Below are 21,183 nucleotides of genomic sequence, written 5' to 3'. Positions count from 1 at the left end.
GCGATTTAAAAACTACTTAAAATGTAAATGTTGTTTCCCTGTTGCTGCTGCTGTGTTTGGGTTTTATGCACACGTCGCGCAGCGTAGACTGCGAAAATCATGTTGTTGACTTTGAAAAAATATGTGTAAAAATGCGCTATTGTAAATAACAGGAGCATAAGCCCCCGGGGTGAGCCAGGATGCGGATAGGGGCGCCCGGCGAAGTGCCTCCAACTTGACTGACTGTCTGAGCGAGAGTGATGACATGGCAATGTCAACGTTAGCTGGGGCAGCAACATCGGTGGCAACATTCGTGGCAGTAACACCACGCGTACAGCGACTCCATGAAGATGCCACGCCTCTGTGATTGCATTTTTACACTTGTCATGGCGATTTGGACCCGTGTTGCCTTTGCTTTGTCAGCTCTAGTGTTTGCAGCTTACACTGTGCAACACACAAGCAGCAGCCGCAGCAACACCCTGCTTCCACTTTGGAACTGCTGCTCCCCAAATGAGTTATAAATTCAGCTGTCAAGTATTTTGACAATTGATTAATTGAAATCGACTTGGAAAGTTACTACAGTTGATAAGCAGGCGCACACACACACACACACTCGCACTCAACCGCCGCCGGAGGAAACGGAAGTGGGCTGTCAATCAATCCGCTCACCCCGCAGCCAGCAGCAACATCCATGGATCATTTGTTGATGAGCTAAACTTTGACCCGGTCAGAGATCAAACAAAAGGGGCTAGGGACTACGGGGCAAGCCGCAGACGCTCAAATTAAGCAAGAGTCTAGTTAAACAGAAAAGTTTTGCACCGCCCCACCCACGATAGACATCTCCGGCTGCCCTTCGAGTTGACAACCTAAATTGTTAGTTGGCTGATAAGCCGCCAGTCGACTGCCGACTGCCCCGCCCCCCATTCGCAGGAGTGGGCGTATATAACATTTTTATTTATATCACTATTTTTTATACACTGGGCCAGGGGGTGGAACCAAAACCGAACGGAACACGCGCCACATGCCAACGACAAACAAATAAATAAAATTCCTCTTTCGGTATGAATGCCACCACCCCGCCGCTGTAACCAAGGTTTTTTTTCGAGGGGTCAACACTGCAGAGAAGTGTGTGTGTTTTACAAGTCTATTAACTTGTGGCGCTTATCTAATGCTGACAGCAAGTTTTTCACTTTGCCAAAGTTTTGACCCGGAAAACGCAACTTCCCCTTCGGCTGCGGGGAGTGGGAAAATTGTGGGAGGGACTGGAGGAGTTTCGAGGCAGCTCTGATGTCAATCATTTGTTGATCATTTTTCTTTTTAGCCCATGCATAATATATGGCCGGCATTTGCAGATGACCACAAACATCTCCTCACTGCACTGCGAGGAAAAGTATGTAAGAAAATTTATGAAATGATAAAAATAGTAATTATTTCAAAATGTAACAATGTACGAGTAAGTACAAATTCTGTTTAATTCAAGTTTTTTTTACCTTAATCTTATTTAGAGATATATAAACACCACGCGCGTATTTCTCCTTGTAGACAACTTAGAAACCTCTATTCTCCAGCGGCGAAAGGAAAAGTGCCAGACTGTCGGAGGGAAACTTTTGCTTGGGAAAACTCTTGATTTCCTTGGCCATAAGGACAGGGAATTGGTCAAGCTAGTGGCCGCTTCATTAAATGCGACGCCAAAAAGTTGCATCCGTGGAGCTGCTGGAAATATTTATGAACTGTCCGACTGCTGCCGTGGCATATACTATATGGTATGTTGGTGTGCGCCGTGAAGCATGGTTCTGGCCAAGTTCGAGTGTCACACCCCACCTGGCCACCTTTTCAATAAACGTTAAGCATTACGGTTATTAGTTTCTGGACGGGCACATAAAAACTTCAAGCCAAGTCGAGAGGAGACACCAGACACGAGACTCTGTTGCCCGGCGAACGGGGACAACAACTTTGTGTTGCTACTTTGCCGATGCTATCGACTCATGCTGTTGCTGTTGCTGTTGCTGTTGCAGTTGCCACTCTGTAGCAGCAACATGTTGCAGATGGCGATAGGGGCTGCGTTGACTAGTTGACTATGTTGCCATTCTGGAAATGGCTGAATGGGACCTATGGAAATTACGGAAACCGTGATACTTCCAAGTGCATTACATGCAAAGTCCTTGCGGCAGTGACAACAGCAACAGGAGCACCAGGAGCAGCAGTTGCAACAGCAGTACAACAGCAACTTATTAACGCGCAATCTGAGCTCTGCAATTGACCGCAATGGAATGGAGCGGGGTGCTCTTTGGGGGCCAGTGGCGGATTCTGAAGCAGCGGCGATGACGGCCACGACGACAGACGGAAGCGGAAACGGCAAATAAACGCACGAGCGCTGACGTGCGGGCACCAGCGTGTCAGCGTCCGTGTCTTTGTGTTGCCGCTGCATGTACGTGTGTGTGTGTGTATTTGCTGCACTTGTTTGCATGCAACGTGGCAACATGGCAACGACAATGGCAGGAACAACAGCAGCAACAGCAGCAGCAACGGGCATTTATCTGGCTGCCCAGACCTGCCACGCCCCTCGTAATACATTGCGGTCGGGATGTTGCATGTTTGTGGGCGCTCGCCTGCGTTTGTATTTTTTTAATACCCATGCATTTTTAGGCTGAAGGGCATGCCCTTTTTATAAATGATTTTTTAGAGTATATTTCAAGTTATGACATATAAAGAGTAAATAGAAAGTAAGCTTATTAATGGTCTAATGGATAACATTTTCATACTTATTGTGTTATTATTAGCAAACATTACAGCTCTTGTTTAATGTACGTAAATTAAACATATTATTCACTTAAATCAACTTTTGTTTTAATTTAAAAAAAAAACCTCCCTTATCAACGCACTGTTTGTTTATAAACGTTCTTAGGAAATTCTTCTGCATAATCGCTTTTACTGCTCTTTTTGAGCATCCGACTTTTCGTTGAAATAAATCTTACAATGTGAATTCAGTTTTGCTCCGCTGTTTCAATTGAGATGACGCCTGCGATCGTTCTGCTGACTTTTTTAGTAATCCTAACTAACTATTATTGGTTTTTTTTGCAGATTTGTTAGATTGGGTGAATACGATTCGTCGAGGACGGATGGCCAGACTAGACTCTACAGAGTTGTTTCAATATATCGGCATGAGAACTACATAGATTTTCGGAATCATGATATTGCTGTGCTCAAACTGAGTCGGAAAGTCGTCTACGATGGTAACTTCTATACATATACTCTATACTCAATCTATATCTATACTTAATGTACAGCTTATATCCGACCAATTTGCATTTTTTTAAATTCCGGCTATCAGCAACTATTTGCAAACAGCATACAGGACTTTATTTTAACTGGCTGGGGTCAGATGGCCCACAACAAGATGCCCACTACACTGCAGAAAATGTCCCTGCGTCGTGTTAGTAATGAATATTGTGCTGTTCCAGGTCTTAACATATGTTGCTGGAATCCTATGCAGTACGCCTGCTTCGGAGATTCGGGTAGTCCAATGGTGTCACCTGTGAAATACGGACCGAGTACCATGTATGTTCAGTTTGGGGTCACCAGCTCTGTTACCGGTAAATGCGATGGCTACAGCTCATATTTGGATCTCACGAGCCATATGCCTTGGCTTTCCCAAACCTTGTCAAGAAACTGGGCCTAAATAGATCTAGATTGAAAGTTGGAAAGTCTTATTTCTATTTTTAGTGGGTAGTAACTTAGTCTATAGGGCATGTTGCTGATTTTGTTGGAATTTTCCACGGGCGCCATCGTTCGCATGCACGGCAAGGATTTCTCTGCTTAATTTGTGGTTTTCAACCAAACAGAGAAACGATGGTAGCAATGGACGATGGACATTGGACATTGGACGTTGGCAGATGGCGGAAAAGTGGCGGACGAGTCCACAGCTAACCAACTGTTCAACGGCAATTGCAATTGCAATTGAGGTTGCAGTCGCACGAATGTTCCAGGAAACCCTTAAATATGATTATGGCATACGAAAGGCCTACGAGCAGAGCGCTGATTTTTGCTTTTGGCCATCTTCGCTGGAATCTTTGCGGCATTCGCTCGGTAGCTTTTTGGCCAAGAGATTTCCACGAACTGGATTTAATTGTCACACATTACGGAACCACAATTACATAGAAAAATGCGCCAGCCAGCCAGCGGAAATGGCAACAATGCAAATGCAGCCACTGCAGCAAATAATAACCACCGACTGTGGCCAGCAAGGACCTTCACCTCCTCCTCCTCCTCGTCCAGCCCTCAAATAAAATGCGCCATTTGCAATTGTAGTTTATTTTAATACCGCAATTAGTGTTGTTCTCCGGGCGGAGTGGTGGAGTGGTGGAGTGCTGGAGTATTTGTGGTTCGGTGGGTTGAGCACGCAATTGTTGGAAAGGTGGAATATCCTGGCGGATCCTGCCACGTTGCCATGTTGCCACACCATTTGAGGTGGCCGCATAAATATATATATGTATATATGACGTACGTATATAATACAAGGTATGCAAAGTTTTTCCGGTATAAATGTACGATTACCAGTCTTTTTGCTCTAACGCAATTGAAAAGCTGTCCATTTGGAAGCTCGGCCATTTGGAATTATTTGTGCCGCAGCCGCTGTTAATTGATTTTTAAGTGCCAACTGCAATCAGGTACTTCGATACGCATCAGGTGACACATGCAGGCTCAAATTATTTTCATCCAGGCTCGGAAAAAAGCGTTAATGTAATCAGCGAAGAAAAAAATGTTTGCACAATACCCTTTTTAAGCAAAAACGAGGTGAAAAACCTTAACGTTTAGCAAATGAAACCACTTTGTTATTATTATTATTATATTAAACATTAACTATTCAGTAATAGCTTTTTATGCTAACTAGATTTTTTAATCATGATATGAAATGCATAAAAATTAAGCAAACGGCTTAAAGTTAAACACAGGCCACATCTAAATTCTATCTAAATTCCTACTATGATTTTCGTGTATTTTTTAAGTTACAAAGTTGGCTTAAAATTAATATTTAATTCTTAAGTGTTATATAGATACCCCTTTGAAATCTCTTCGAATTTTGTAGCACTCCATATTATGAGGCATATCAATCCGATTGAAAGTTAATTGCTCACCTCGCTGATCCCCTCGATTGGTTTTTCCCTTCTCTTTTTTCCTGTTCTATGTGCAACGGGTGTAATCACATTTTATGTTGAACGCACTTAATTTTTTGCCCCAACTAAATGCCAATTAAAATGCGTAATTATTTTTTAATGGCATTTTGTGGTCAATATCGGGCGATTGACGATGATTGCACAGCGGTGGATCTGCGGAGTTGTGGAACTCCACTCCGATGACGGGATGCCGTCGTGACAATCCACATTTATGACGAGCAAATGGCCAGTATCCATATCAATTGCATGACTTGTCAAAGCGGCGCCCGCCTAAAAGAAAAGTGCCTCACATGGGGTCGCATGAGTGTGAAAGGGAAGGGTAATATCGCCAGCAATTGCAGTTCAAGCAAGGAATCGCAATAAGGACTTCGATGTCCTGCAGCCATGTTCCCTGGCAAATGAAATTCGAGCAATCATCGCCATCAACATTTCGCTTTACTTCAAAAGGGACACGGCAGCAACATGCCGCAAGTGACAATCATTTATATTTAATAAACAACTAACGCATGCAGGACACACAGCAGCGGCAAGAAAATAGCACTCAAGGCGTGAATGTTGTTTCCTTAGTTTTTTTAATCCTTGAACAAGTTTAGCTTAAGTTCAATTCAATTTATTTTCAATTTTGAAACGATTGGTTTTTGTATCTTTTATTTATCAAATTGAATAATTATGGCACATTTATAGATAGTTGGTTTTCTTAAAAAAATATTTGTATATAAAATATTTTTCAATATATTTATTATCCAATATGCTTTGTATTTTTTCGATATTTGCAATTACAAAATAAAGGTGGCAATTAGTGAATTGTGAAGTACTGCTTATTTTTCTTTGTTTTTGAGCTAAATAAATTCCTATTCCAATTGCTTGTGAGTTGCTGTAAGACCTTCGATTGAAGGCGGTGGGAAAGTGGGGAAAAGCCGGTCGGAAAAACAACAGCAAGATGACGAGACTAAGCGGCCATTGTCTCCGCCCCCCTTCGACCCCCGCCCCCTTTGCAATGGAAATTGTTTACCATGCATTTTGTTCGATTCCGAGTCGAGGCGTCTGAATAATGCAGCAGGTAGTATACGCTGATGGAAAAGCGGAAAAGCGGGCGTGGAAATTGGGGGGCGGTCAAGTAAATAAGCGAGCATGAAAGCGAAGACGAAAACAAAATGGGGCAGATAACAACAAGAACAACAACAACAACGCCAAAAGGACAACAATGCTGCAGACACAAAACCGCTTCGAATCGCTTTGGGCGGCATTCAAATTGAATATTGAAAGCATCGAGCACAAAACTGCCAAACGCTTGAATTATGCATTAATGATGTCTGCCACACTGGACAATATAGTGTGGGGGGAGGAGTAAAGGGGCAAGGATTGAGGGGCGTTTGCAGCACACAAGGGTTTTTTTTTTTTTTTGATGCCAGGGACAAGAGCAACGGCAATGCGTCGTCCTCGTCGACTGACCACCGCTTATTAATTTTTTATGCGTCTACTATTTTTATGGTCGACATGAAAGCGTTGGCCGCAAGCCTTTTATTTTCCTGGCCATTTTCGTCTAGCTTTCAATAGTTTTTCACCGAAATTTCCATTTCAACCAGACACGAGTATTGCGTTGGAAAAGTTACTAAAACTTATCTGAGATGAGAGGTTTTATTATAAGAGTTATACTAGCGTTTAAAGTCAAAAGCTTTGCAGCAAAGATATGAATTAATCATGTATAGGGACGATTATTTATTACTTTATTTCTAGATTCATTAATATAGAAATGTCATAAAAGTTCTATAGTTACTTCTATAAATGACAGTCACATACACATCCAATTAAAGCAATTCGAAGTTGCATGGTGTTTAAGTTCTATTGCCATGTCGCGTACTGTCAATACAATGTCCATATGCATTGTTCGCTAATGTTTCGCCAACAAAGTATTACGCTTTTTGTCGCCAGATTTTCCCTTTGGCTTAATTCCGTTTGAACGACGAACGTTGCGTTGGACAGGATTTCTCCCTGCAAATAAAACGCGCCCTTGACAATGGCCGTCAATATGCCGATATCGGTGGACAGAAAGACGTTAATTACCAACATTACCGCGCGCCCAATTATCAACCGCACAAATCAGCGGTGATGTAGGTACGGGTAACCTGATGCACAGTGTGCGGGGCAATGGAAAACTCATTACATGCGATTCGAAAGATAGCACATAGTGGGAGAGGAGAGCTTGGAGCACGGGGGCGGGTGGCCAGGCGCCACGCCCACCAGGAGCGACCGCAACATGCTGTAATGCGTGGCTCCATCAGCATTTGCATGTGCAGCTGGAGCTGGAGCTAAATGCGCCCGATACTTAAAGCCAACTAAAGGCCATATGTTAGCCTACACTGCCAAAGGACAAACTTAATGTCAACACGCTAATCTGTCAGTCGGCAGGAGTCGCAGCGCAGGATGCGGGATGCGACTGCAAAGGATCTGCCACAATGTCGGGCCACTTAAGGAGCGCTGAATTGCAGCGCATCGCTGCACAGGAACTCGAGGATATTGGAAGTGGGTGGTGAATGGGCGGGGAACACTCCTAGAAAATGCAGCGATTCTTAGACGAACTTCAATCCTTGGAACTTGATTTACTATTATTACTTAAGGCACTGTGAAACAATAAAAATGACTCTTCTCGAAGGATTTATAGAAAGATCTAATGATATACCATATTCTCATAGTCTCAAACCAACAGCTCTTGAATTGAAAGATATTCTTATTTCATATAGTTTACTTCAAAATAATTTAGTACTGAAAATTATATCTTAAAGGCCTTGTAGCATATACTACATTCAAGAATAGTGCGTACTTGTTAAATATTTTAATTTTACAATCTTTTGAGAAAGTAACCAACCCAACTTCCCGCTGCTTAAAATTAATAATGATAAGTATGCTTAATATTTATAGAAAATTATTTGCTAGTGTATCGCCGCCTGGATGGCGCAACAATAATGCTGGACCCTTTGAAATGACAAAAATTGGTTGCTCTCCGTGCGGCTTGACGGCTGACTTGCCAGGAGACACTCGAGGGCACCACAAATGCCAAGCCGTCACCCGGCTACCCCGCTATCCAAGCACCCAACTAAACACCCACTGCTCCAACAACCAACGCCCACCCCCCGCGAAGGACGCGTCTTATCAACTATGCAGGGCTTTGTCTCTAAGCGATTGCAGCCGGCCCCCTTTTTTCCCATCCCACCTGCCCCTGCCCCCTTTTCGTCCTGGCAGCCAGCGTCTTTTGTTGCGCTTAATGAATTTTACGTAAATTTTACGAGCGCTGATTTCTGGCAGCAGCAGCACCACCCCAGCTATTAATCCACACTTTGGCGAGAGCACCTCCCCCAGTGGATGGGTAAATTAGTGGGTGGTTGGGTGGTTAGTGGGTGGATGGATGAGACTGGTGCTCCCCTGGTTGTGCGTGTGTAATGACAAGTTCAACAACAACTCGACATTGTCGACTGGTGACGAGAACGACGTGCTCCGACATTTGTTTGCCCAAGTTATGCAAATATTTTTCCAGTCAAGAAGTTTTTGTTTAATTGCATATTTTGACTCGCATTACGCGTGTCATAAAGCAGGGATCCGGAGCTTACCACAATGCCAGAAGTTGGGCGGGGATTAGGGGCACTCGAAAGACATGTTCCTGCATTTTAGAGTTCAAAGTTCAAAGACGAACCCATGGCCAAACTAAACAATCAGTTTTACGAGTATAGATCTCATTATGCCCAGACTTGTAATTGAACTATAGCTTTTTTTCTTAGAAATGATTTCAATTGAAGTCTCCAAGATGATATTTTAAAAATAATTCTGAACACTGACAAAATCATAGAGGAGCCTTCAATATTGCCCATAAAATATAATTTATACTTTGAAGCTGACTTCATTTATACAGCTAGCTAGAAATTAAACAGGATATATAGAATGGATGAAACTTTCTGCTTTAGACAGTAAAAATGGGTGAAGATTGTGTGCTTAATTGGTTAAACGAAATGATGGCCAAATATATTACCACCTCATATATGGTAAACCAAATAAAACGTTTACTTTTTTCGGAGGAAAGCGTTGGATTCGAATTTCATTGCCTGGACAAATTCAAAAAGTTCACATTTTTGAGACATACTTATCGCGTATACGCTTTCTTTCTTTTCCAGCCCTGACAGTTTCCGAGTATCGGGTATCGAGTATTACTTTCTACCTTTCAATGACAATGACCGGCGACTTTCTCACTTTCTTCGTACGCTTCTTACTGTCGAAACACAAGAGCCCACAAAGGATTATGACAAGTGCTGGCGACTGGATCGAGGAGCTGGAACAAGCTACTCTACTGTCGATTCAGGAGGATAATGGTATTGTTACCAAGGTGTACGTAGCGCCCTGTTTGCAGCCGAGAATAAAAAAGAAAGTTTTCCCGGTGGACAACACGAAACTCTTCCACTGTCCGTTTTGCTCTATTGCGATTCGCACGGCCGGTCCCTACAAGGTCCATCTGATGGCCTGCAAAAGACGCTGGGCACGCATGATGAAGGATGTGCCGGACGTGTCCCAGCAGCCGTGCAGCATTTGCAAGAAAACCTTCTCATCGGTGGATGCCCTGGTCAGCCACAGGCTCCTGCATGGAACTCCATCATTGAATCGCACCTGTGCAGCCTGCAATGTCGAGTTCGAGACGGATCTGGAGTATCGCACCCATTTGGAGAGCCATGTGATACCGTGCGAGTCCACGGATGAGTCCAAGGAAGGGGCGTACACCATCACCAAGACCTTCAGTTGCATTTTCTGTCCCACGGAATTCGAGGCCAGCTTTAAGCCTGGCCAAGTGACCCGCCGATACGGGTGCGACGCATGTGTCGTAAGGCTGAAGGCCCAGGAGGAGGAGAAAAAGATCTTTGGGAAGAGAGGGGCCGAGTTAAGCTGTGATCGTTGTGGGAAAAAGTACAAATATGAGGGTTTCCTTCACCGTCATCTGAAGATTTGCCGGATGCCGGATAAATCCAAAAGAAAGCGTGAGATTGAAGTCAACGAAGTCAGTTAACCTACAGAGAATTTATACAAAGTTTTAATAATTGATTATACACATTCGCACATTTTAATTTTAAACTAAATAAATATATTTTTAAAATATAATATTTTTAATAATTTTCAAATTATGGCGCCCTTCCCACCGATATCTATTCCGATTTACTTTCGATGTGGTCACACTTATCGATAATTCCACCGTGGCGTGGTATTTTTGATTTAAAGCGTTAATCGATTTCCCACCCAGCTGCACGTGTAAATTTTTTTTGCAGTCCGCAGAAAAGTTCGTAAATAAACGAATTTTAGTGCATTTCCAGCGAACACGATGAGTTCAGACGAGTCCAGCGATGGATTGGAGGAGCTGCAGAGTCTGAAGGCTCTCTACGGCCAGCAGGAGAAAAAGAAACCGGAAAATATCAAAAGGGAACGCTATATTCCAAAGGCCTCGCAGGCCAAAGAGCTCAACTATGTGGAGGTGCCCATGGAAAAGGTGCTCTTCGGCGACAGGCAGCGACTGCTCACCAATCTAGCCAAGTCCGTGGGACACAAGTTACCGAACGATGACGAGGATGAGCAGGAGGGAAATCCCGGCCAGGCAAAGCCAGGCGACAAGCGAAAAGCCGCCTGGTCGGATTCCGATGACGAGGACCTGCAGGTGGGCGATGTCAAGAAGGCCACGAAGCACACGGGTCCACTGAATCACCTGCGCAAGGATAAATCGTACAAGGAGTACCTTACGGCGCGATTCCAGCGCACGCTCAACCAACCCAAGTGGGCGGAGAAGAAGGTCAAAAACGAGGACGACGAGGACGAATCCTCCGACGAAGAACTGCTGCGGACGGTTGGCTTCATCGATCGCAAAGCCCGGAACAGTGATCTGCCCCAGAAGACTCTGAATTTTAAACGGGTCAAAGACCTGAACAGGGCCACATATTCCGAGGGTAATACCACCAGCATTCAGTTCCATCCAACCAGTACTGCTGCTCTAGTGGCGGGCATGGACGGCCTAGCCACCATCTACGCTGTGGACGGGCAAAAGAACGAGAAGTTACACAATATGCGCTTCAAGAAGTTCCCGCTGGCCTGCTCGAGGATTGCTCCATGCGGCACAAGGGCGTTCTTTGGTTCCGTGAAACCATACTACTACTCCTACGACTTGCTGGAGGCCAAGGAATCCAAGCTGAAGGTGCCGGGTGCAATGTGGTTTATGCACCGCTTTGAGGTGTCTCCATGTGGCAAATTTATCGTCACTGCTGGCAAGTATGGGGCCATTCACCTGCTCACGGCCAAAACAAATGAGCTGCTGCACAGCTTCAAGCAGGAGGGCAAAGTGAAGGGATTCACTTGGTCTGGTGACTCCAAGAGGATCCTCGTCTGCGGTTCCACTTGCAATGTCACCGTGCTAAACCTGCGCCAGAACCTCATCGAGCACACCTTCATGGACGACGGCTGTATACATGGAGAGTCCATTCAACTGTCTCCCAACCAACGCCTACTGGCCACCGGCACTCAAGAGGGCGTGGTCAACATCTACGACTACGAGAGCGTTTTCGCCTCCAAGGCCCCACAACCCGAGAAGCGCTTCATGAACCTGCGGACTGCCATCACGGATCTGCAGTTCAATCACTCATCTGAGCTTCTGGCTATGTGCTCCAGTGAGGCGCCGAATGCTTTTAAGCTGGCCCATTTCCCCAGCGCCACTGTGTACTCCAATTTCCCGGCACAGAACGAGAATGTTGGCTTTGTGAACTCCATGGCCTTTTCGCCGCACAGCAGCTTCCTGGCCTTTGCCACTAGGGGCAAACAGGTGCCGCTCTTTAGGCTTAAATACTTCAAGGGTTATTAATTGAAGGCGATATGATGTTTACAATAAATTTTTATATAAAATCATTACTCTTTATGTCGTTACAATGGAACCATCTTTATTTAAGTTAACAAATTAAAGGGACTTATCTTTAGAAAGGAGCTCGGAAAATATCTCGTTTCTGGGAGTCTTGAATCTTGCCAATGTCTTCCAGCTTCTTGCTGATGTTCGTCGACTGCGATTCGATCCACTGCAACGAATTCATATGGGCATTAAGGATTTTTCCGATCTGTATGATGGGATCAGTGGTGTCCTGGCCCTTGTTGGCCTCGTTCAAGTTGTCTATGATCTCCTTTAGGTCCTCGGACATCTGCTTCAGTTGCGTGTCCAGATTCTCCACCATCAGGTAGGTTTGGCTGCGTTCCATGTCCACTCTCGGGAGATTAACGAATTCCTTCTCAAGCGGTCCCAGGCTGTCCTCAAGCTCTTTTTGCTGCGTGGCTATAAACTCCAGCTCCTGGTCCAGCACTTGCTGATCGGTTTTCACTTTTTTGACGGCATCGTTAAGCTCGACGATCTTCTGGTTGTTGCTGATGAGTAGTTTGTCCCAGGCGTTGATCTGAGTGGCCTGTTCGGTGAATACCTTTTCCTGTTCCTCGAACTCCAGAGTCCACTTGTTGATATGCTCCTCCAGTTGGTGGTAGGACAATTGGGATGCCGCGGAAACGGCCGATGAGTCTGTGGTCTTGGTCTCGGTAGTGAGATTGGCAAAAGCACCGCCAGTACTTAAAGTTGGGGCCGGTGCAGCTCCTTGCGTGGGCGCTATGGCCGCCGGAGCTGCAGTCAGAGTTGTGGGCGCAGCGGCAGTGGTCTTAGGAGCTCCCAATCCAGACCCGCCAAGCAATCCAGTTGTCGTAACTGCGGTGTTCGGTGCACTGGTTGCTATAGTTGGCACCACAGATGCCGCTGGCTGAGCCGTAAAGCCTCCGAAGGCGGCAGGAGCAGCAGAGGTTCCAGTCGCGGTCGCAGAAGTGGTGGACGCTAGATTTGCGGCTTGAGTGCCCAGCGTGAGGGGAGCTGAAGCAGTGCCGGATGCCAGGCCAAATCCAAAGGCCGGTGGAGCCTTCGCCTTGGCGTTGTCTGCATCTCCGCCACCGATACAAGCAGCAGGTGCCGGTGTTCCGAACGAGAATGTGGTTTTTGTGGCGGGAACCGTGGTTGCTGCTCCTGCAGCTGGTGCTGCGGCTGGTGTTCCTGTGCTGAGGCCGAAGGAAAACGACGATGATGCGCCTCCGGTCGGGGCGGCGGTTGTTGTTGGCAATTGGAATGCCATGATTTAACTTAAGACAAATAATATAATTTTAATCAAACGAAAATAACACGCCAAAATCAACCAGTGTGACCCTTCCTTGGAGTTCTGCAATGTTGTCCGTGTTGGAAATCAACTAAATTTGAGATCAAGTTAGCTATTTTCAAGCCAAAACCATTAGTAGTTTAAAGATTGGGCGGCAAAATTAAATTTTAAAATTCTTTGAAATGGGAATACAAGTGAAGTTCTTTGCTGAGTCAGCGATACATTTTTGTTACTAAGACATGCTAGAAACCAAAACATTTCTGTTATTCTAACGTTTTCAATTACCTTTGCACTTTTAAAATATTAAGTCTGTTTCCGTTTTTTTAACCAGCGACCAGATAACTTGCGAAATCGACAAACAACACTGGTCGTGAGCTATGTTTTAGCTCCAGTTTTAGTGGTACATTGCAAAAATCATTGCGTGCAACTTAAATAAGAAAACTAATGAAAATCAACTCAGAAAGAAAACGGAGTCAAACGTACAAACAAGTTGAGGACAAAATCAATAACGAAACACCGGCTTTAATTAGTCATCTTTTGCTATCTGTAAGTGGAAAGGCGATAAGGTAACATTTGGGTCAAAAGAATTCAATTACAAGCCCAAAGTGCAGCGGCACTCAGTTCAGTAATTGCATTTTGCTAAATCAGCTAAACACATGTGTGCTTCCTATCAGAAGGTTCGTTCTGCGTACCTGTGTAGGTTCTCTTCAGAGCTGCGCCAGCCACAAAAGTAGAAAAAGTACCTAAGGTACAAACGACTTGCGGTACAACAATTACAGCTCGTCTTTAACCTTCGTTTTTTTTTGTTTTAAATAAAAATCTTTATACGATTTTCATAAGATCTAAGATCTGATACTCAAAAACAGAAATTTCAAATTATTTTTAAAAACCAGTTCAAAATTTCCTAATCAAAAGACCATAGTTCTTATATTATGTTAGTATTTCCCATCACTAGTCCTATGCTCCAGTCTACTAGGCTCCCAAATATTTCCTTAACTTTGTAGGCCAGTGTAGCTGGCAAACAGCGCCAGAATTGAACAACAAAAGCATATCAGAATCAGAAGCCACTATTCTCGGTCTCTCCTCGATTTTCGCTGTTTGCTCCCTGTGATCGCTGTGAACTTGGCGTGATAAGGGGCTCCGGCTCCTCCTGCAATCGAGAAAGCCCGCTGTTTGCGCCACCCGGCGAACACCAATCAGTCGATGGGAGTGCTCCGCTGCAATAGCAATTAGCCACTAACCTTCTGCCAGCTCTTCAGGTGCCATTCCCCTGCCTCCAGCTCCTCAGGTGCCCCGCGCAAACAGAGTTATCTGGAGTGCCGCCCGCTGGAGAATATAAATTCCCTGGCTGCCCAAAGGACAGGATTCAGTCGGTGCCACTAGCTCGCCATGTACGGAACGTGGGGCGTCTTTCTGGGCGGGATTCTCCTGCTGCAGGCTCTGCAATTATCCATGGGCCTCGATAATGGCCTGGCACTAAAGTGAGTATTAAATTTTGATTGGATTCTAGGCCACTTAATTGAAATTGTGTCGATTTTAGGCCACCTATGGGCTGGATGTCCTGGGAGCGGTAAGTAATCTTAACCAGAATCTCTCAGCTAGATTAGATCATAAAGAATTGTCATTACGTCTAGCATATCAAATGAAATTAAAGTAAAAATTAGGCCTTGGCATGAACTTTTACACGCGACGCTGCACTAACGCATTAGTTTACTCAATTTCACTCACTAATATAAATATAGTCTATTTAATGTTTCTTTGAATTTTTCATTACACGTGTTTTACTTACAGCTTCCGTTGCATTACCGACTGTAAACTGTATCCGGATGAGTGCATCAGGTGAATACCCAAAACCAACTCAGCTCCTTAAGTGTTCCATTACTCCTTGTTCATTTCCCCTGTTTCAGTGAAAAACTATTCCGAAGACATGCGGATCTTCTGGTTTCTGAAGGATATGCGGATGCTGGCTACGAGTACGTCATCATAGATGACTGCTGGCTGGAGAAGAATCGCGACAACGATACCCAGAAGCTGGTTCCGGACAGAAAGCGCTTTCCCAACGGCCTAAATGCTTTATCCGATCATGTAATTCATAATATATATCTCTAGCCCTCTAGGCTGCCATACTAACACATATGACTTGCAGATCCACTACCAGGGTCTGAAGTTTGGCTTGTACCAGGATTACGGCACCAACACCTGCGCTGGCTATCCCGGAGTGATCAAGCACATGAAGCTGGACGCCCAGACCTTTGCGGATTGGGATGTGGACTACGTGAAGCTGGACGGCTGCTATGCCAATATCAGCGACATGGCCACGGGCTATCCGGAGTTCGGACGCCTGCTCAATGAAACTGGTCGTCCGATGGTGTACTCCTGCAGTTGGCCCGCGTATCAGGAGGATGCAGGAGAAATGCCCGACTATGAGTCACTCAAGCAGCACTGTAATCTGTGGCGCAACTGGGACGACATCGATGACTCGCTCGAGTCCCTCATGCAGATCATGGACTACTTTGCCAAGAATCAGGACAGGATTCAGCCGCATGGCGGACCAGGACACTGGAACGATCCCGATATGCTGCTGCTGGGAAACTACGGCTTGAGTTACGATCAAAGCAAGCTGCAGATGGCCATTTGGTCCATTATGGCGGCACCTCTAATTATGTCCAATGATCTGGCTGCAGTTCGTCCCGAGATCAAGGCTATACTGCAGAATCGGTTGGTTCAGCTTCGATATATTATCTTCTTAGACTCATTGCTAAACTATTGCTCATTGCAGTGCGGTTATTGCTGTGGACCAAGATGAGTTGGGCATCCAGGGCCGTCGTGTTTTGTCCCGCAACCAAATCGAAGTCTGGAAACGTCCTATTACGCCAGTAACCAAGAGTGGACATCACTCCTATGCCGTCGCCTTCGTCAGTCGCAGAGATGATGGAGCTCCCTACAGGATCCCCTTTACGGTCAAGGAGTTCGGACTGACGAATCCGAATGGTTACAATGTGCAGGATCTATACGATGTCAGCAACAAGTTGGGCATCTTCCAGTCGGAGAGTCAGTTCATCACACGCGTCAATCCCAATGGTAAAATCCGTTGCAAAACCCTATCTAGCCCTGAATTACTTAATTTTCCCCACCCCCAGGCGTAACTTTCTACAAGTTTACAGCGTTGTAAGCCCAAGATATGCAAATCAGCCGCTGCCATCAAATCGAATATGCTCTTATATACACACTATTTCCACATTGTCCGTCGACGTTGCATCGATGATCTGTGTAATAAGTTAATTCCGACAATAAATAACAGGTAATCACCGAAGAGTTTGACTTTGTTGATTTTTATTGTTTGTTAAACAATTGATTGTGTGCATTACACACAGGTATAAGTATTGTACAATTATAGGCATAGATTGCAGTACCGACGCTAGTTAAGACTTGTTCCATGATATAAATAAGGTCTGATTGGATGAAAGAGTTAAATCGCAAGCTTGTATAAATAAGAAGTGTAGTAGTATATACGCGACAAGGACCCGGATAAGAGCAAAAGGAATGCGACCCATTGGGATCACACCAGTTATAAATAGATACCATCTACAGCTACAGCTTACATGGGTTTGGTCGAGAGAGTTAGAGTTATTGTCAAGTTGTAGGCGAAACCGAAACCAAACGGAAGGAACCATAGCCCGGGGTTAGTGCACCCCATTGCTGATGGTCGGCGTGCGCTCGTAGGTGCGTCGATGCAGCGCGTCCACATCCTTCAGATAGTAGGTACCGGGAAACAGTGCAGAGATGCTGCCCGTAGGCGTGTAGGGCGCCGCATGGTTGTTCTTTTCCCGGACCTCCATCAGCGCGGAGAACTGCTCGGGTGCAACCTTCTCCCGTGAATTCAGCAATGGCTGCACGTATTCCAGCTTCGAGACAAACTTTTCGAAAGCAGCCGCATCCTGGGTCACGCTTATCGAGTACATGGAAGCAGCCAGTCCGGATCCGTAGGAGAACAAACCAATACGCTTTCCTACCAGCTCATTGGCTGGTCCGCCAATCAACAGAGACACCAAGCCGGAGTACACCGAGGGGGTGTACATATTGCCCACTTGGTTGGCCAGCAGCAGCGATTTCTTGGTCTTGCTGGCAAAGATGTCGGCGGACTGCGTCATGAAGGCCTTCTCCACATCGCGATCGAAGTAAGTGCTCTCCAGGGTGGCGGTATTGAAGCGTTCCAATTCGGGAAACTGCTTCGTTCGCTCCTCCTCGCTGCTCAGCAGGAAATCGTTGAAGCTCAGGCGACCCACAGACTTTTGCACCAACTTGCAGAAGGGTGTGTGGAATAGGATAGCATCGAAGGTGCTCAGGCTGGCCGGCTGCTTGGAACTATCCTTCTGCTGCTGGTCGAACTTCTTGCGGTACAGCCTGTAGCAGGTGTCCAGAGCAGATAGGTAGCACTGAATAGAGAGCTTGCCATCTACCGTAGGGTATTCGGAACTGAGGTCCGGCTTGTAAAAGTCGTAGGCGTGCTCCATGTGAGTGGCGCGTAGTCCACGATCGAGGATAAGCGGCGCATTTGGACCCACCAGCATAGCCACAGCACCCGCACCGCCAGTTGGGCGCGCTGCACCCTTCGCGTACACGGCTATATCAGCACAAACGGCCAAAGCCAGGCGGCCGTCCCAGCTGGAAGATTCCACCCAGTTGACGGCATTGAAGAGCGCCGCCGTGCCGCCGTAACAGGCGTTTGTGGTGTCGATGCCCTCGATGTCCGTGTTCCCGCTCTCGGCGAAAAGCTGCATCAGCACGGACTTCACCGACTTGGACTTGTCCACAATGGTCTCGGTTCCCACCTCCAGTCGTCCGATCTCCGAGTGCTTCACATAGTGTCGCTCCAGCAGGCGACTCACAACCGTCAGGCAGAGAGAGTTGACATCCTCGCGGTCCGAGCAGAAGCCCATCTTGGCCTGGCCCAGGCCAATTGTGTACTTGCCCGCGGAGGCACCATCGAAGGTCTCCAGCTCCGTCTGGTCCACGTACTGGGAGGGGAAGAGAATCTCGATGGCGCGTATGCCAACGTTCTCGGGCCAGTGGGATGCCATGATTGTATCCGGTTATCTATTTAATCCTGAGCTCTGTAAGAGAGACAATCGGGATACTTTTAGTGGGAGCTTTGGTATGAGATTAAATATTTAATTCAATATCTTTGTTATTAACAACTATAACAATCACTATTTGCGTTTTGAAATTGCTTCAGTAAGTTGAAGCTAAGGCCTTGTTTAATTTAATTTAAGCAGAGTTCTCGATGTGGCCCGAATTCCACTGCCAATTGGCATTGGGAAACTTTCTCCCCGCGCAATCACGGCGTATTTATAATGCTTACAAATTGGACGAGGGCAGAGACAACCTGTTGCACGCTCGAGCTGCGTTGGACGTGTGTAAGCCAGTGACTTTGGCTGCGGCTGAAGAAGTCATCAAAGTCTGCCAGCCAGAGGCCCCCGTCTTGGGGGCCAACTGATTTCCCTGGCTGAGAAACTGAGCATGTAGAGAGAGAGAGCCGCCGGAGCGGAGAAAGTTTCCCCCGCTCAGGCGAGCTCCACAAAAGAGAACACTAAACCGCTGTGAAGTAAGCCAAAACACACGCATCGCAATAAATGTAAGCCAACAAGACAAGCCCAAAGAGCCAAAGGGACAGGGGCGTGGATGCTGCGGCTACACGCAGAGAATTTATGATGAAATATATATATTTTACAATAGATAATCATTTCTATTAAACTTCTTTTGTCAGAGAACAAGCTACAAAAATATATTTTCTTCAAGAGAAACATCTTAATAATGATTATGGTACTTTAGCACAATAACTCGTTTTTCAAAACCGCTTCCCTTGAAACTTCTTCTAAATTTTCACACATTTTAATTTCAGTTAGGCGCAAATTCTAATTAAAGCAAAATGATGATCGAACTATTATGGTTTTCAATCGAAATAGAATGGAATTTTGCTCGGTGGAGCATTGTGGGACAGCCTGGGAGCGTATTCACCCATAAGTGGGTCATGCCCACCGAGCACCAAGCACCAACCACTACTCTCCCTCAATCACACGCGTCCATATTGTATAACCGATAAGAGGTGCGAGTGTGGCCCAAACCCGAAAATCGGTTGACATGTTTACCGTTACGTTTAGCACCTGCGACTACTGGCCTATTGACTATAGGTTTTCACTTTTCGGCCCCGAACTTAGTGGATTTGTGGAAAAAAGGCTGGGTAGCGCGAAGCTCACTCGATCGGATCTCTCCGCGGACTGACGGCACTCGAGGCGCTGCACTGGCATATGAATATGACCATGACGACGGAATTGGCAGTGGAGAAGCAGCCACCTAGCCACGAAGCCACCTATCCACCGAGCAAACACAGAGGCGAGAACTTCGGGGGAATAGGCGCTGTAAGTCAATGCCAATTGCTGAAAGCGCTCGGCGAACAAATAGCGATCGTGCATAATTACGGGAAATATTTATCGCACAGATACGGCCAGCGAGCACGAAACACAATCGTCGGGGGCTAAGAAGCCGCCGGACTATATGTGTAGATATGCACACGGATAGTCGTGGCCTGTTGCGATGGGGTAAAGATCAAAGGCTGACCATCGCTGATAAGGACGGAACAAAGCGGCTTCCTTAAAAATGCCACCGAATGGTTGGGACACTATTTCCATTTCAGTGACAAAAACTGTGACTTCCACTAGCTTTTCTCGATTCATTACTTAAGGCATGCCCTTAGGAATTAACAACAGAAATATATTTATAATTTAAATTCTACTAATTTTCCTACTGGTATAACCTAAATTGGATTATCTGGATTATCATCTTTTTCGAACACTATCTTCAAACGTGATTCCAAATCACCTAAACCCAATTGGTAATTGATAAAATATTCTACAGAAATCACTTAAAATAAGTTGATAACATGACTACTACTTAAGTGGTAGTTAAGTTAATTAATACCGTTTAGTTAAAGTAAGCAAAATTAACAAATAAGGGAAAATTTTGTCCTATTGTGTAAGAGTATGATTCATTTTCTAAAGTCATGAAACTCTAATTTCAAGCAATTTGAGCGATTTAAGTCATTAATTCCTCGAGTGCCTGCGTGGAATAAAGCCCACCCGGTGTTCCTAAGCAGCCCGTGGATTTAAGTATGGAAATGGATGCGCTGTTTATGCGGAAAAGGAGCCATCGAGGGGATGAGTAAGGGGCACTGTTGTGGTTTTGTGCGCTTATTTTTAGCACTTCGGTATTGGGAAATATTTGAATAAACATTTCCTGGAACTGCTGCGCACTTGGCTAATTGTTTGCTCTTGAGTCAGTCTTTTTTTCGGCTGCAGGAGGGTGTGGAGCGGGGAAGGAGGAGGTCAAAGGTCGGGATGCTCCCGACAGAAATACACGTGTATTTGAGAGCCGGGAGATAAGCATAGTTTAGGGGTCAGGATTATGAAACTGGTCTATGGGGCGACACATATCACTGGAAGTTGATAATTTCCAGATCTACACTATTACACACGGCTGGAAAAACACTGTGAAACAGCTTTTCTCGATTTACAATAACCAATCCTAGTTGCACACATATTATGTTCCTCCGACTTCTGGTTACATCAGCGTCCAATCTGACCACCTGCCACGCCCACAGCCCTCATCCAGCGCAACACGAACAGTACTCGCACTCGCAATCAACTTACTTGCTAATATTAATGGTCCAGGGCGGGCGATATGTTTAAAACTAAACTAATCTGGAATAAAATTTAGCAATGAAACTGCGGCACCTTAGCCGCAGGCAGTGTTGGAGAGCGCGCGGCGCTGGAACAGCTGCTGGCGGA

At 45.6% G+C, this 21,183-nt stretch overlaps 6 protein-coding genes across 9 annotated transcripts; 4 read left to right on the top strand and 2 right to left on the bottom strand.

Moving 5' to 3' along the window:
- Positions 1–1,424: 1,424 nt before the first annotated feature.
- Positions 1,425–3,658, top strand: LOC117138565 (testisin). The gene is made up of 3 exons (XM_033300725.1): positions 1,425–1,432; positions 3,061–3,212; positions 3,267–3,658. The coding sequence occupies exons 1-3, from the start codon at positions 1,425–1,427 to the stop codon at positions 3,656–3,658; spliced, it is 552 nt and encodes a 183-aa protein (XP_033156616.1).
- A 5,783-nt stretch (positions 3,659–9,441) lies between these two features.
- Positions 9,442–10,198, top strand: LOC117136098 (PR domain zinc finger protein 4). Its single transcript, XM_033296779.1, has one exon. It carries the CDS (start codon positions 9,442–9,444, stop codon positions 10,195–10,197), a length of 756 nt encoding a protein of 251 aa, XP_033152670.1. The 3' UTR covers position 10,198.
- A 219-nt stretch (positions 10,199–10,417) lies between these two features.
- On the top strand, positions 10,418–12,074 carry LOC117136093 (U3 small nucleolar RNA-associated protein 18 homolog). Its single transcript, XM_033296772.1, has one exon. The coding sequence runs from the start codon at positions 10,507–10,509 to the stop codon at positions 12,025–12,027; it is 1,521 nt and encodes a 506-aa protein (XP_033152663.1). The 5' UTR covers positions 10,418–10,506; the 3' UTR covers positions 12,028–12,074.
- Positions 12,072–13,408, bottom strand: LOC117136097 (nuclear pore glycoprotein p62). The gene has a single exon (XM_033296778.1). The coding sequence runs from the start codon at positions 13,316–13,318 to the stop codon at positions 12,137–12,139; it is 1,182 nt and encodes a 393-aa protein (XP_033152669.1). The 5' UTR covers positions 13,319–13,408; the 3' UTR covers positions 12,072–12,136.
- Positions 13,409–13,780: 372 nt separating this feature from the next.
- LOC117136095 (alpha-N-acetylgalactosaminidase) lies at positions 13,781–16,660 on the top strand. Its single transcript, XM_033296777.1, has 8 exons — positions 13,781–13,885; positions 14,591–14,820; positions 14,880–14,909; positions 15,131–15,178; positions 15,247–15,424; positions 15,486–16,057; positions 16,119–16,420; positions 16,480–16,660. Exons 2-8 carry the CDS (start codon positions 14,729–14,731, stop codon positions 16,509–16,511), a joined length of 1,254 nt encoding a protein of 417 aa, XP_033152668.1. The 5' UTR covers positions 13,781–13,885; positions 14,591–14,728; the 3' UTR covers positions 16,512–16,660.
- Positions 16,656–21,174, bottom strand: LOC117136094 (hydroxymethylglutaryl-CoA synthase 1). Of its 4 annotated transcripts, none has more exons than XM_033296774.1 (2): positions 21,046–21,174; positions 16,656–18,453 (listed from the first exon to the last, which is right to left on the bottom strand). In XM_033296774.1, the coding sequence occupies exon 2, from the start codon at positions 18,418–18,420 to the stop codon at positions 17,023–17,025; it is 1,398 nt and encodes a 465-aa protein (XP_033152665.1). In that variant the 5' UTR covers positions 18,421–18,453; positions 21,046–21,174; the 3' UTR covers positions 16,656–17,022. The 4 variants fall into 4 exon arrangements, with proteins under 4 accessions (XP_033152665.1, XP_033152664.1, XP_033152667.1 ...); XM_033296773.1 differs by lacking the exon at positions 21,046–21,174 and adding an exon at positions 19,489–19,630; XM_033296776.1 differs by lacking the exon at positions 21,046–21,174 and adding an exon at positions 19,504–19,630.
- Between the last annotated feature and the right edge of the window lie 9 nt (positions 21,175–21,183).

The sequence above is a fragment of the Drosophila mauritiana genome, chromosome 2R (assembly GCF_004382145.1).
Source record: "Drosophila mauritiana strain mau12 chromosome 2R, ASM438214v1, whole genome shotgun sequence".
Lineage (NCBI taxonomy): Eukaryota > Metazoa > Arthropoda > Insecta > Diptera > Drosophilidae > Drosophila > Drosophila mauritiana.
The sequence above is the reverse complement of the archived record's forward strand: the minus strand, read 5'-3'. Positions and strand labels throughout refer to the sequence as shown.

Bases quoted from the DNA above. Each gene is read 5' to 3' on its own strand.
- LOC117136094 (XM_033296774.1), bottom strand. From the start codon at position 18,420: ATGGCATCCCACTGGCCCGAGAACGTTGGCATACGCGCCATCGAGATT.
- LOC117138565 (XM_033300725.1), top strand. The intron at 3,213-3,266 runs GTAACTTCTATA...CTTAATGTACAG, and splicing joins TCGGAAAGTCGTCTACGATG to CTTATATCCGACCAATTTGC.
- LOC117136097 (XM_033296778.1), bottom strand. From the start codon at position 13,318: ATGGCATTCCAATTGCCAACAACAACCGCCGCCCCGACCGGAGGCGCA.
- LOC117136095 (XM_033296777.1), top strand. From the start codon at position 14,729: ATGTACGGAACGTGGGGCGTCTTTCTGGGCGGGATTCTCCTGCTGCAG. The intron at 15,179-15,246 runs GTGAATACCCAA...CCCCTGTTTCAG, and splicing joins TATCCGGATGAGTGCATCAG to TGAAAAACTATTCCGAAGAC. The intron at 15,425-15,485 runs GTAATTCATAAT...TATGACTTGCAG, and splicing joins TAAATGCTTTATCCGATCAT to ATCCACTACCAGGGTCTGAA.
- LOC117136093 (XM_033296772.1), top strand. From the start codon at position 10,507: ATGAGTTCAGACGAGTCCAGCGATGGATTGGAGGAGCTGCAGAGTCTG.
- LOC117136098 (XM_033296779.1), top strand. From the start codon at position 9,442: ATGACAAGTGCTGGCGACTGGATCGAGGAGCTGGAACAAGCTACTCTA.